Source organism: Bison bison, unplaced genomic scaffold (genome assembly GCF_000754665.1).
Source record: "Bison bison bison isolate TAMUID 2011002044 unplaced genomic scaffold, Bison_UMD1.0 scf7180017864034, whole genome shotgun sequence".
Lineage (NCBI taxonomy): Eukaryota > Metazoa > Chordata > Mammalia > Artiodactyla > Bovidae > Bison > Bison bison.
The window spans coordinates 4,488,091-4,500,691 of record NW_011494606.1 but is presented as its reverse complement, the minus strand read 5'-3'; the positions used below and the strand labels follow the sequence as shown (position 1 = coordinate 4,500,691).

Genomic DNA, 12,601 nt, shown 5'->3' with positions numbered 1-12,601 from the left:
CTCCTTGCAGTCCAAAGGACTCTCAAGAGTCTTCTCCAACACCACAGTTCAAAAGCATCAATTCTTTGGCACTCAGCTTTCTTTATAGTCCAGCTCTCACATCCATACATGACTACTGGAAAAACCATAGCCTTGACTAGATGGACCTTTGTTGGGAAAGTAATGTCTCTGCTTTTTAATATGCTGCCTAGGTTGGTCATAACGTTCCTTCCAAGGAGTAAGCGTCTTATAATTTCATGGCTGCAGTCACCATCTGCAGTGATTTTGGAGCCTCCAGAATAAAGTCTCTCACTGTTTCCATGTTTCTTCATCTATTTGCCATGAAGTGATGTTGCAGAAAGTGAAGAAGAACTAAAGAGCCTCTTGATGAAAGTGAAAGAGGAGAGTGAAAAAGTTGGCTTAAAGCTCAACATTCAGAGAACTAAGATCATGGTATCTGGTCCCTGGAAGGACTGATGTTGAAGCTGAAACTCCAGTACTTTGGCCACCTCATGTGAAGAGCTGACTCATTTGAAAAGACCCTGATGCTGGGAAAGATTGAAGACAGGAGGAGAAGGGGACGACAGAGGATGAGATGGTTGAAGGGCATAACCAACTCAATGGACATGGGTTTGGGTGGACCCTGGGAGTTGGTGATGGACAGGGAGGCCTGGCGTGCTGCAGTCCGTGGGGTCACAAAGAGTTGGACACGACTGAGCAACTGAACTGAAGTGAACTGATGCAACCACATGCCATGATCTTCGTTTTCTGAATGTTGAGTTTTAAGCCAACTTTTTCACTCTCCTCTTTCACTTTCATCAAGAGGCTTTTTAGTTCCTCTTCAGTTTCTGCCTTAAGGGTGGTGTCATCTGCATATCTGAGGTTGTTGATATTTCTCCCGGCAATCTTGATTCCAGCTTGTGCTTCTTCCAGCCCAGTGTTTTCTCATGATGTACTCTAGATATAAGTTAAATAAGCAAGGTGACAATATACAGCCTTAATCCTATTTGGAACCAGTCTGTTGTTCCATGTCCATTTCTAACTGTTGCTTCCTGACCTGCATACAGGTTTCTCAAGAGGCAGGTCAGGTGGTCTGGTATTCCCATCTCTTTCAGAATTTTCCAGTGTTTAGTCTAGAGCTAACTTTCCCGGGTCAACTGAAGCAGTAGTCTTCTGAATACTCTGTCCTGATGCCTTGGCAAATATAGGGTTTTCATCCTTCCTGGTGCGAACACAAACTCTGCCTAGTGTAAGGTCTGGAGATCGTTTCTTCTGGTCTTTCTTGGGGTTCTTTCCCTGGCCTCATGTAGTTTCCTGACATCCATGTGCAAATCATTACTCACCTAAAGACTCCAGGTGCCCTCTGCAGTTTTCTGCAGCTGTCTCCTTTTGCTCTTCTGCCAGTGAATTCTAGCTGCCTTGGCCTCCTCAACTCCCAGTTCTCTCAGCTTAGGGAGGTGGTTGAGCTCCCCTAGCTTCCCCTCCCTGCATGGGTACTAAAAACTCTTGTCTAGTCACTAAGCTGGTCATAGGACTCATCTCATTGGTTTTCCATCTCTCAGAGATCACTGTTCTATTTTAGCTGATGTCTAATTTCTGAAAGCCTGTTGATTTTTTCTGTTTTGTTGTTATTTATTTATTTTTTTTAGTATCTTTTCCATTCTTATCACTGTGCTAATCCATACACTTATTTTTGCCTCTTGGCAGACATGTCTCTTGACCGGCTTTTAAATTGTTCTCTAAAATAGAAGCTACAGAAGTCCAGTAGATAGTACTATCCAATAGTACTATATTAAGCAGGTGTCTGGGCTTCCCAGGTGGTATGGTGGTAAATAATCTGCAGGAGATGCATTGGGTAGGTAAGATCCCCTGGAGTATGAAATGGAAACCTGTTCCAATATTCTTGCCTGGAGAATTCCATGGACAGAGGAACCTAGCAGGCTACAGTCCATGGAGTTGCAAAGAGTTGGACACAAATGAGCATCTGAGCACACACTCACACACAAGCAGGTGTCTACTCTGCTGACTCACTGATAAAGAATCCACTTGCCAATGCAGGAGACCCAGGCTCAATTCCTGGGTCAGGGAGACCCCAACCCCCACTCCCAGGCAAGGAAATGGCAGCGCACTCTAGTGTTCTTGCCTGGAGAATCCTGTGGACAGAGGAGCCTGGTCAGCTACAGTCCATGGAGTCAGAGTCAGACAAGACTTAGGAGCTAAACAACAAAAAACTCTGCTAAGCACTGTACGTGTATTTTCCATGTTTAAAGCTCACCGTGACCTTTTGCATTTACTACTGTTATGGATCTTCATTTTACAGATGCAGAAGCTGAGGCACAGAATACTTAAATAGCTTAGTCCCATACCTAATAAGTAATGGAAGCAAGCTTTGAACCCAGGGAAGTCTTGCCTCAATCAAGTCCATGCTGTCAACCTCTGTTCTGTATTTCTGTCCACTACTTTGGGATTTGGCTTCTTAAAGCATAGCTCTGGTCACATTTCTTCCCTTCTCAAAAGTCTTCAAAGACTCTGCATTACTTCCAAGTAAACTAAAAGCTCTATGGGAGGGAACTCAAGATCTTGCACAATACATCCTCAGCCTACTTCTAAAGCATTCTCTTATGTGTCTGAATTCTGTGCTGCTTTTAAGTTGAACTCATTGCCTTATCTGAACCCAAGTACTTTCTTACTTCAATACTTTTATTCATGTATTTCTTTCTAATTAGAATGCCTTCACCGTCTCCAACCTGTCCAAATCCTCAACACCCGTCACGGGTCAGCTCCGAAGCTTGCTCCTCCTTGAGCTGACTTGAATAGATCCTGTCACATCTGGTAGATCTATCACTTACCACCTTCTCCTTCAGACCTCTCTAGGATTCTCTGAATGTGTCCCTTACGGGTGTCATCACAGGGTGACTTCTGGTGTTCTGATAGTATACATGTTACATTTCCCCTAGTACATTGAAATCTCTTTGAAAGTGGTGAACAGGTCTTGTTATCTTGTCTTAGTCACTGATTTATGTAGAATCTTGCATATGGAGTGTAATACAGAGCACTATGTGTCATGACTTGGGGTTCAACACATAATTTGTTGAACAACTAACTGAGTAAATAAACTTTAGCCTTTCATTTGTTCTTTCGTTCATTCATTCATGTTTTAACGTAATATCCTAAAAGCAAGTTCAGTTCACAAGCAAAATATCGCATAGTGTTCTTTGTGTTCATTGCTCTCACCCAGAGTATTTCTTAGCATTTTTTATATTAAGGGCTGAAATGAAAGGTTAAGAGTTAGAAGCACATTTGATCTTTTCCTGAACCCCTCCTGACTTTTGTGTGACTTCAAGCATGTCACTTGAACCTCTTAGTGACCTCAGCTGTGAAACCAGGCTGCCTAGTGTCATAGAGGGATTGCGAAGAGCAGCAAATCACAGTCCTTGTCTGAACAGAATCACCTGCAGGGCTCTGATGCCTGCATAGAATGATGAGGGAAATTTAATTTCCCAAGTCAAATGATCATTTTCACCCATACTTTAAATGTCGTGTGGGATCAATTAGATGAGAGTCCTTGAAAATCTGTTACTTTTCTCTTCCTACTCAAAATATTTCTAATTTTTGTTCTTGTAAATGTTCTTATTTTTTAGACTTTTTTGCCCAAAGGTTATTGCAGTGTCTAAGCATATTAGTGTTTACCGCTTCAGACTTCAGAGGTGGAAAATATCACTTCAGATATTATAAAAAGCAAGTTGAACTTTGGGAATAATAGAAGTACCCTGAACTTTTAATTTATATCACTGAATTTAGTAAAAAAAAATTGCCTCAAAGAGAGTACTTTGAAAATGTCACTAGTGCTATTTTAAAGATAACTATTTGATGACTGTATCTAAATACGTGTTTCTAACTAGCTTTTGGGGGGTGACAGTGGTGGGAGAAATGTAGTTAAGCAAGACGATTGCAAACAAGTAGAGCAGAAAACAAATAAAAATACTATTAGCCATTTTGCAAATAGAACCTTTTTATACTGTTAATGTATTGTGTAAAATCTTTGAAAGAGTAGAGCTTAAAAGATTCCCTTGTACTACATATTTTCTAATTGGGAAAAACCCACTGTACAGGAAATTTAGCCTTGTATGTAGCCCATGCTGATTATCATTCTTTGACTGCTTTGGGTTTCTGCTGCTTTTAAAGTAGCATTTAAATGGACCATTTGATTAATCATTTGTATACTGACTGTAATCCTCCCAAATTTCCTTTCTGAGTTGTACATACTGTAAAAGACAATTATGTCGCCACAGATTAAATAAGCGAATTAAAACAGAATAGCAGCTTAATTTGACCTGTGATTTTGCTCTCCTTCCCTTTAGTGGAGCGTGTGCCACTCCAGCAAATAAATGAAGTCATCCATGACAGCTTGTGATGAATTGCCGTATTTATACTGTATATTTTAATAGCCTCACACTAATTTAAATTGAGCACAGAGTAAATTATAATTCAGTCACTTGACTGCTTATATTTAACTTGACAACTCATCCTTACTTGTCCTGGAGGTGTAGTGGAGAGCCGCGGAAATGCGCTCAGGTATTTCAGTTTCTCGCTTAACCCTTTCTCCAGGAAGTGCTTCATGTTCAAATTCTCTCCAGTTTGAAAAATTGAGCTCTTCCTACAGAGAAGAGAAAATAATCATGAAGACTCAGGGAGTTCATACTTTCCTTGTTCTTCCAAAAAAATTTAGTATTTGTCATGCTTTTTTCCCAGGTTTTCCATTTTAGGGTAGATTTTACTTTCCTTCTCAAGTTCCCAGAAATTACTTTATTCACTTTTTTACCATTATGGAATCTCCACTATCCTGGATTAAAGCAAATTTCAAGAATGATCAAGACCTTTTAGAGTGCAATGGATCAGTCCCACGAGTACACTATTACTCGCTACAGTTTAGGCCAGTGTGGCGATTTTATTTATTTTGGTATTTATGTCTTTGATTTTAAGTTCAATTATAGAAATCAAACAGTTCATTTCCTTCCTGTCTAGAAGTAGCTTCTTATTTAGAGAATTATGGTTGTAAGGTGTGGTATAATTAAGTACCACATCACTCAGTGGGCACCACTTGTTTAAGACCGTGTGCTGGGTGCTGGGTATGGAGGAAGGGAACCAGAGAAAAAATGCACAAGGCTTAGTTGTTGCCCTTCGTGGGCTTACAACCACTGTACTCTCTAGGCTTCAGTTTTTAGGAGCCACGGCATTAATGCGAAAGGCAGCATGTGATGGGAGAAAGATAGAGGGTCTGATAGAAGGCTTTAGTGCCGGCCTGATGGAGGTGGTGGTGGCATTCAAGCTATGTTTAAAGCATAGAAAAGGTATTATGGCCAGTGACTATGGAATGGAGCGAGAAAGCACACCTCGCGTGGAGGGAACAACTGGACTAAAGACAAAGTGGGGGAAAGCACGGGACATGTGGACTGGTAGCAGTCATCTGGTTCTACATGTAGATTGGATTTGTGGTAAGGAGTGGTGGGAGAAGGAACTGGAATAACAAATTGGAGGTAGATTGTGGAAAAATTCCTTGAATATCATGCTAGAATTTCAACTTTATTCCAGACTATGGAAGCCTAATTAAGATTCTCTGTGAAAAGAATATGTTCTTGGCTGGTAGTTTTAGGTAGTTTTAGTTTAACCAAGATTTTGGTTAGCCATGTGGAATCATGTTGTTTCTTGATTGGGGGCCTGGAGATGCAGGTCTTTGGTAGTGATACTACACACTGAATAAACAGCATTTTTTTTGAAACTTTAAATAAGGGATTCTCAACCTTACTGTGGGCTACAAAATCAGCTGGCAAGTTTTTAAAAATGCAAAGATATGGGCCCAACCCCAGAGATTCTGATTCCTTTATTTTGGGTAAAGCCTGTGCATCATCAGGTTTTTTTTAAAGTGTCCTTATTGTATATAAATACCTTGATATAAAGGTAATTATAATGTGAGGCGAGGGTTGAGCACCATTGCTTTAAATGATGCTTTATTCCTTTTAGCAGAATTTTTCAGGCTGGAAGAGTCCCTACACTTGACACAGAGGGTCAATGTTAGCTCTAATATTATATGGTATAGAATTGAAACAACACTAGATGAATTAATTTTGTTGCTAACTTTTATACAGGAGCAAAAATGTAAGTGAATATTGTAACAAATGACTATTGATTGAGAGAAATGTTTAAATGTTTTCTTGGCAGTTTTGCCTTACACTTACAATCTAGTTTAGTGAGAGCTTTTATAAATAACCCTAAAGCAAACTCTTGATAGAAACTGCTGTGCCTTCTTGTACTCATTCTACCCTCCCCCAGTGGATGTCAGTACTAGAAAATTTGTGTTTTTGGAGATTATCCTTTTCTTTCCTTGCTCTGTCATCAGTTTACAATTGAAAATTTATGTTTTTTCCTCCAGTATGATTATATATATATGTGTGTGTGTGTGTGTGTTTATATATATATTCTACAATTGTAATACAGAATGTAGATCAGTGTTGGATGGTGTATAATTACTGTCCTTGGTAATCCTGAATAAGTTTTTATTTAGAAATGTCTGGAATCAGAAACTCTGTCACAAATCTTTAAAACTATTGTCTAGTTATTTTATTATTATCATTGTTCTTTTTAAGTAAAAAACAATTCCCTTTGAATTGACTTCACAGTAAATGCTAAGTGAAATTTGAATGGTTGATGGTCTTCTTTCTTAAAATAAGTGTTCAAAATAAACTAGTATTATATGTATGTTTATAAATTATTGTACATTTCTTTGTTATGAATTTGACTCAGTGGTTGATATTTTAAGGGAAACCATAAAGCCTTGGAACATACTGGAAATTGTGTGGTCCTTGGAATCAGGGAGAGGCCCTGATGTTGCCGGGCCTCATGACTCCTCAGAGCTTTGGTTTCTTCCTTTTTAGAAAGAAAGGAATTAGGTGAAATAATTTCTGAGGTTCCTTCAAGCTCAGTTTCATAACAGTTGTGGCAAAGAAAGATTACCCAATTGGAAGAGTATAAAAACCTGATATATTTTAAAAACTCCTTATTTCTCTCATAACTAAAAATCTACTTTAAACGTTATTTTTACTTATCATTCTCTTCTGCTTTGCCCAATATCTGAATTACAAGACAATTAATTTTTAATGGTTTCAGGGTCACTCCGGTCTTCCTCGTCTCAAAATAACCAATGTGGCCAAAATAGGGTGTGTAAATTAAGGGTGTTATAACGTAACTGACTTTTGAAGCCATTAATACTGACCTTTGAGACCTGGCTTTTTCCTTGATCCCATCAATCACTTCTATACCACCTCCCCCAATGCAAAGTGTTAGACAGATGTGGACACAGTTTGTATTACCAGAGGTTATGGTGGTGGAGAGGAGAAAAGTGGAATGAATAGAGGAAACACCATATTTTTTAGTTTTTATATTTCATAGTGAATGTGGCTAGATTTAATTTAAAGGTGAATAAATGTGTGAATGTTGATTTCCTTGTATGTTTAGGTCATACTACTAGATATTACACTGGAACTTCAGAAGCAAATTATGTCTGAATTGGAAATTCTTTATAAGGTAATTTTTTTTCTTGGTTATTTTTCCTTATAAAGTATGCCTGTGACAGTATTGGCTTGCAGGCTTTTAACTGCTTTTGTCTTATTTTTGTTACAGTGTGATTCATCATATATCATAGGCTTTTATGGTGCATTTTTCGTGGAGAACAGGATTTCAATATGTACTGAATTTATGGATGGTGAGTCTTCCCTTTTATAATACTTTAAAAGTGATTTTGAGAGTAGAATACTTTAAAACCTGATGTTGATACAGGTATCAAGTAGAATTAAAAATAATTAAAATATACTAATAAGTACCTCCTTTATGCTCTAAAACATCTTAAGGGTTCCCAGTGTTAAATATTTATAGTTGAGCTATAATTTCAAGAATGTAGTTTCATTTACTTTTATTGAAAATTTAAATAGAACAGATTAAATGCTAGTCTAATCAGTGGCTTGATATTTGATTCTTCTATACAATCTGTCTTCACTTGTGAAACAGATGTTCTGTTCTTTTAATGTTTCAATAGCCAAAACAGATTTTCTTTTAAAGAAATCTATTAACCCAATGTCCTACGTCTTTTAGAAAGAAATCGGTTCTTAATTGCAAGATAAGAAATCGTTTTCTAGCACAGCTGTTTAGCCAAGATGTGTTTAGTTTTCTTTGGACTCTAGCCCTTTCCTTCCCTCATTTTTTATTCATTTCTACTTTGGTAAATCTTTTTTGATCTGAATATTATGGCAAAAATGCAGATTTCTTGGTTCCCTGTCAGTGAAATGATGTCACCACTGTTATTGTTTATCCATTTGAAATCAGAGCAGTCTTTACATTTCACATATTCAATTTTTTAATGTCCAGCTCATTAAAACTCAACATTTGGAGTTCCCTGGTGGTCCAGTGGTTAGGACTCCATGCTTTCACTGCTATGACCTGGGTTCAATCCCTGGTCAGGGAACTCAGATCCCTCAAGCCAAGGGATGCAGCCAAATATATATACATATATATATAGTTCATTTGGGGCATTCTCAGTGTATTAATAATACAGTTAGTTCATTCCCTATAAGACTTTTTAATGAGCCTACATTGATACCTTGATACTATAAGAATGTGTTCTAAATTTGTTATAGTAGATGTCAAGAATTAAAAGTCTTACAAACATATTAGTATGACAATTACTCTTAAAGGAGACCAGCTAGAAAAAGTGAGTTCACAGAGCCAGCGAGTGTGTGCATGCTCACTCACTCTGTCGATTCTGACCATTGCAACCCCGTGGACTTATATGTAGCCTGCCAGGCTCCTCTGTCCATGGAAGTTTCCAGGCAAGAATACTGGAGCAGATTGCCATTTCTTCCTTCAGGGGCTCTTCCTGACCCAGGGATCAAACCCACATCTCCTGCATCTCCTTGCATTGGCACGTGGGTTCTTTACCACTGAACCAGCTGGGGAGCCCTTCATAGAGCCAGTACATGTCATTGTTTTATGGCTTTCCATCATCCTTTTTTGACTCCTCAATTTGTGTTACATTAAAAAAATTATTTATTAAGGTGGTAGGATGTGCATTTATGCAGTTCAGTGGTTTTCAGTACATTCATAGGATTGTATAACCATTACCATTAATTCCAAAACGTTTTTATCACCCCAGAAATAAATTCCCCACCCATTAGTAGTCACTTCCTATATTCTCTTCCCTCTAGTCCCTGGCAACCATTAATCTACTTTCTATCTGTATGAATTTCCCTATTTTGGACATTTCAGATAAGTGAAATCATACAGTATATGGCCGTTGCATCTGGCTGCTTTCACTTAGCATAATGTTCTCTAGGTTCACGCATGTTACAGCATTTATCAGCACTTGATTCCCTTTTTTACGACTGCATAATAGTCCATTATGTGGATGTACCATATTTTGTTTACTCTCATCCGTGATGAGCACTGATGCTTCTTAGAGGGGAAGCTTTCAGTCTTTCATCATCAAGTGTGATTTAGCTGTGGGTTTTTGGTAGGTGTCATTTATCAAGTTGTGGAAGTCCCCTTCTCTTCCAAGTTTGTTGTATATTTTTTATCATAAATCAGCATTAGATTTTGTCAAGTGCTTTTTCTATTGAAATGATCATGTGTTTTTTGTCCTTTATCCCATAGTTATAGTGTATTAATAGGTTTTTGCATATTGAACCAATCTTGTATAACCTATTTTATATGTTGCTGGATTTAGTTTATTAGTATTTTGCTAAGGATTTTTACATTCATATTCTTAAGTGATATTGATTTGTAGTTTTTCTTGTAATGTCATTGTGTGAGTTTGATACCCAGATATTTCTGTCCTCAAAGGATGAGTGTACAGTGTTCTGTCCTCTTCCATTTTTTGGAAGAGTTTGCTGGAAAGATTGATGTTAATTTTTCTTAAAACATTTGGTGTAATCCACTGGTGAAGCCATCTGGTCCTGGGGTTTTGTTTGTGAGTAGTTCTTATGGTCAGGTGGCATCTGTTGTCCATTATTAGGAGAAGTCCAGTACTTCTACCCGTTGCATCTTGTACTGGAGTTGCCAAGAAAAACACAATCCAGGCAAGCACTGGACTGAACAATTTTTTTTTTTTAACTTTACAATATTGTATTGGTTTTGCCATATATCAACATGAATCTGCCACACAGAGCAAGATCAGCTTCAATAGTGGGTGTCAGTTTCCCATGGCCAGCAGCAGGTCCCTCCTGGCAGTCTGTGGAGGGCAGTTGGCCTGCACATACCCATCTCTGTTGCAGCAAAAATAGCCCCCACTCCACCTCACTCCCTTGGAGTCAGAAATGCTAAAAACTGAAGGTATGCCTAAGGTCCATTGAGGCACATGCTTAAACAGGACAAAGAAGTACATATTGAGCCTAAAACAGGGAAAGGGTCCAAAACAAGGAGATAAACCCACCGCAGGCTATATGGCCTCTTTATCTCTTAGTAAGCAACTGTTCTAGCCCCAAGGCCCATTGTTATGTGGCCAAGTAGGATTTGCAAGACTGTGTGCATAAGACTCTCTTTTCCAAAAGTTTTTTTTTTTTTAATTGTGGTATAATATGTATATAATTTACCATATTAGCCATTTTAAAGTGTGTAGTTCAGCAGTATTAAGTATATTCACATTACTGTGCAACCACTGCCACTATATATCTCTTCAACTCCTTTCCTTTTGCAAAACTGAAGCTCTATACCCATGAAAGTATGACTCTCTACATCCTGTTCCCAGCCCCTGGCAGCAAACATTCTACATTTGTCTCTATGAATTGGGCTACTCTGGATGCCTCATCTGAGTGGAATCTTACAGCATTTGTCTTCTGGGGACTGGCTTGTTTCACTTTTCATAATGTCCTCAAGATTCACCCAAGTTGGGACGTATGTCAAAATTTGCTTCTGGTAATACTGAATAGTATTGTGATGTAGTTTTTAAAATTACCAACCAATATCTTTACTAGTTATAGGTTTATTCATCATTTCTATTTCTTCCTGAGACAGTTTTGGTAGTTTGTGGCTTTCTGAAAGTTTGTTCATTTTATCTAGATTATCTAATTTGTTGGTAAACAATTAGTATTCCTTTATAATCATTTTTATATCTGTAAAGCCAGTATTAATGTTCTCTCTTTCATTTCAGATTTTAGTAATTTGAGTCATATCCCTTTTTTCTTCAGGGTAGCTAAAAGTTGGTCAGTTACTTTGTCTTTTTCAAAGAACAAACTCTTGATTTCTTTGCTTTTCTCTATTTTTTTTCTGTTGTGATTTACCTTTGGTCTAATATTTATTCATTTTTTTCTACTAGCTCTGTTTTTAGTATGCTCTTTTTCTGTATTTCTAAGCCGTGAAGTTAGGATATTGATTTGAAATCTTTCTTATTTAATGTAGATGTTTATAGCTATACGTTTCCCTCTAAGCACTGCTTTAGCTGCCCTCTAGAAGTTTTCATATGTTGGTTTTGTTTTTTTCATTTTCGTTTACCTCAAAGTATTTTCTAATTCCCCACAAAGATAATCCCTTGTGATTTCTTTCTTAGGAGTGTGTCATTTTCCATGTTGAATTTGTCCTTCTGTTGTTGATTTCCAATATTCCACTGAGGTCAGAGAACATACTTTGTGTGATTTCAGTCCTTTGAAACATACTGAGATTTGTTTTATGCTCTAAAACATTGTCCCGGAGAATGTTCAGTGTGCACCTGAAAAATACATTCTGCTGTTGTTGGGTAGAGTGTTCTTCAGATGTCTGTCAGGACTAGTTGGTTTATGGTGTTAAGTATTTTATTTCCATGTTAATCTTTAGTGCAGTTGTTCTGTCTGTTGTTGAAAGTGTGGGGTATTGAGGTGGGGTATTTTGTTGCCTGTTTCTCCCTTCAGTTTTGTCAGTTTATGCATCAACTATTTTGGCATTCTGTTGTTAGATGCATTATGTTTTAATTGTTGAAGGAGCACCAACTGAACTCTGCCTGTGCAGTGACCATCAGGCAGCTGGTGTTTGCTGTACTGGCAGGCTGCTGACTTTCAAAACTGTACTGAAGGTGGGGAGCAGGCGAGTTAAAATGCCACAAAGCTTGCTGTTCTTACCAAGATTCAAGCCTAGTCCTGAACAAATAATTTTGGGGTTGCTACAATCCTTTGACTAATTTCCAGAGTCCTGAAAAGGTTGATTCTGACAAATTTTGTCTGTTCTTTCATTGCTTTTGCGGAGAAGGGAATTTTCAGAGGACCTTATTATACTCTGCCATTTTCAGTGACATCACCTTTTAATACATTTTAATGCTTTAAATCCTTAACTTAAAATATTCACTTTGTTCAGTTCAGTTCAGTTGCTCAGTCATGTCCGACTCTTTGCAACCCCGTGAATCGCAGCACTCCAGGCCTCCCTGTCCATCACCATCTCCCAGAGTTCACTCAAACTCACGTCCATTGAGTCGGCGATGCCATCCAGCCATCTCATCCTCTGTCGTCCCCTTTTCCTCCTGCCCCCAATCCCTCCCAGCATCAGAGTCTTTTCCAATGAGTCAACTCTTTGCATGAGGTGGCCAAAGTACTGGAGTTTCAACTTTAGCATC

At 38.2% G+C, this 12,601-nt stretch overlaps 1 protein-coding gene across 2 annotated transcripts in view; it reads left to right on the top strand.

Moving 5' to 3' along the window:
• The window catches only part of MAP2K5 (mitogen-activated protein kinase kinase 5), a 270,714-nt gene that overhangs the window by 93,381 nt on the left and 164,732 nt on the right, over positions 1–12,601 (top strand). For both annotated transcript variants that reach the window (XM_010834516.1, XM_010834517.1), the window contains exons 10-11: positions 7,492–7,560; positions 7,657–7,738. In XM_010834516.1, coding sequence (XP_010832818.1) covers positions 7,492–7,560; positions 7,657–7,738 — 151 coding nt within the window. The remainder of the gene's footprint in view (positions 1–7,491; positions 7,561–7,656; positions 7,739–12,601) is intronic.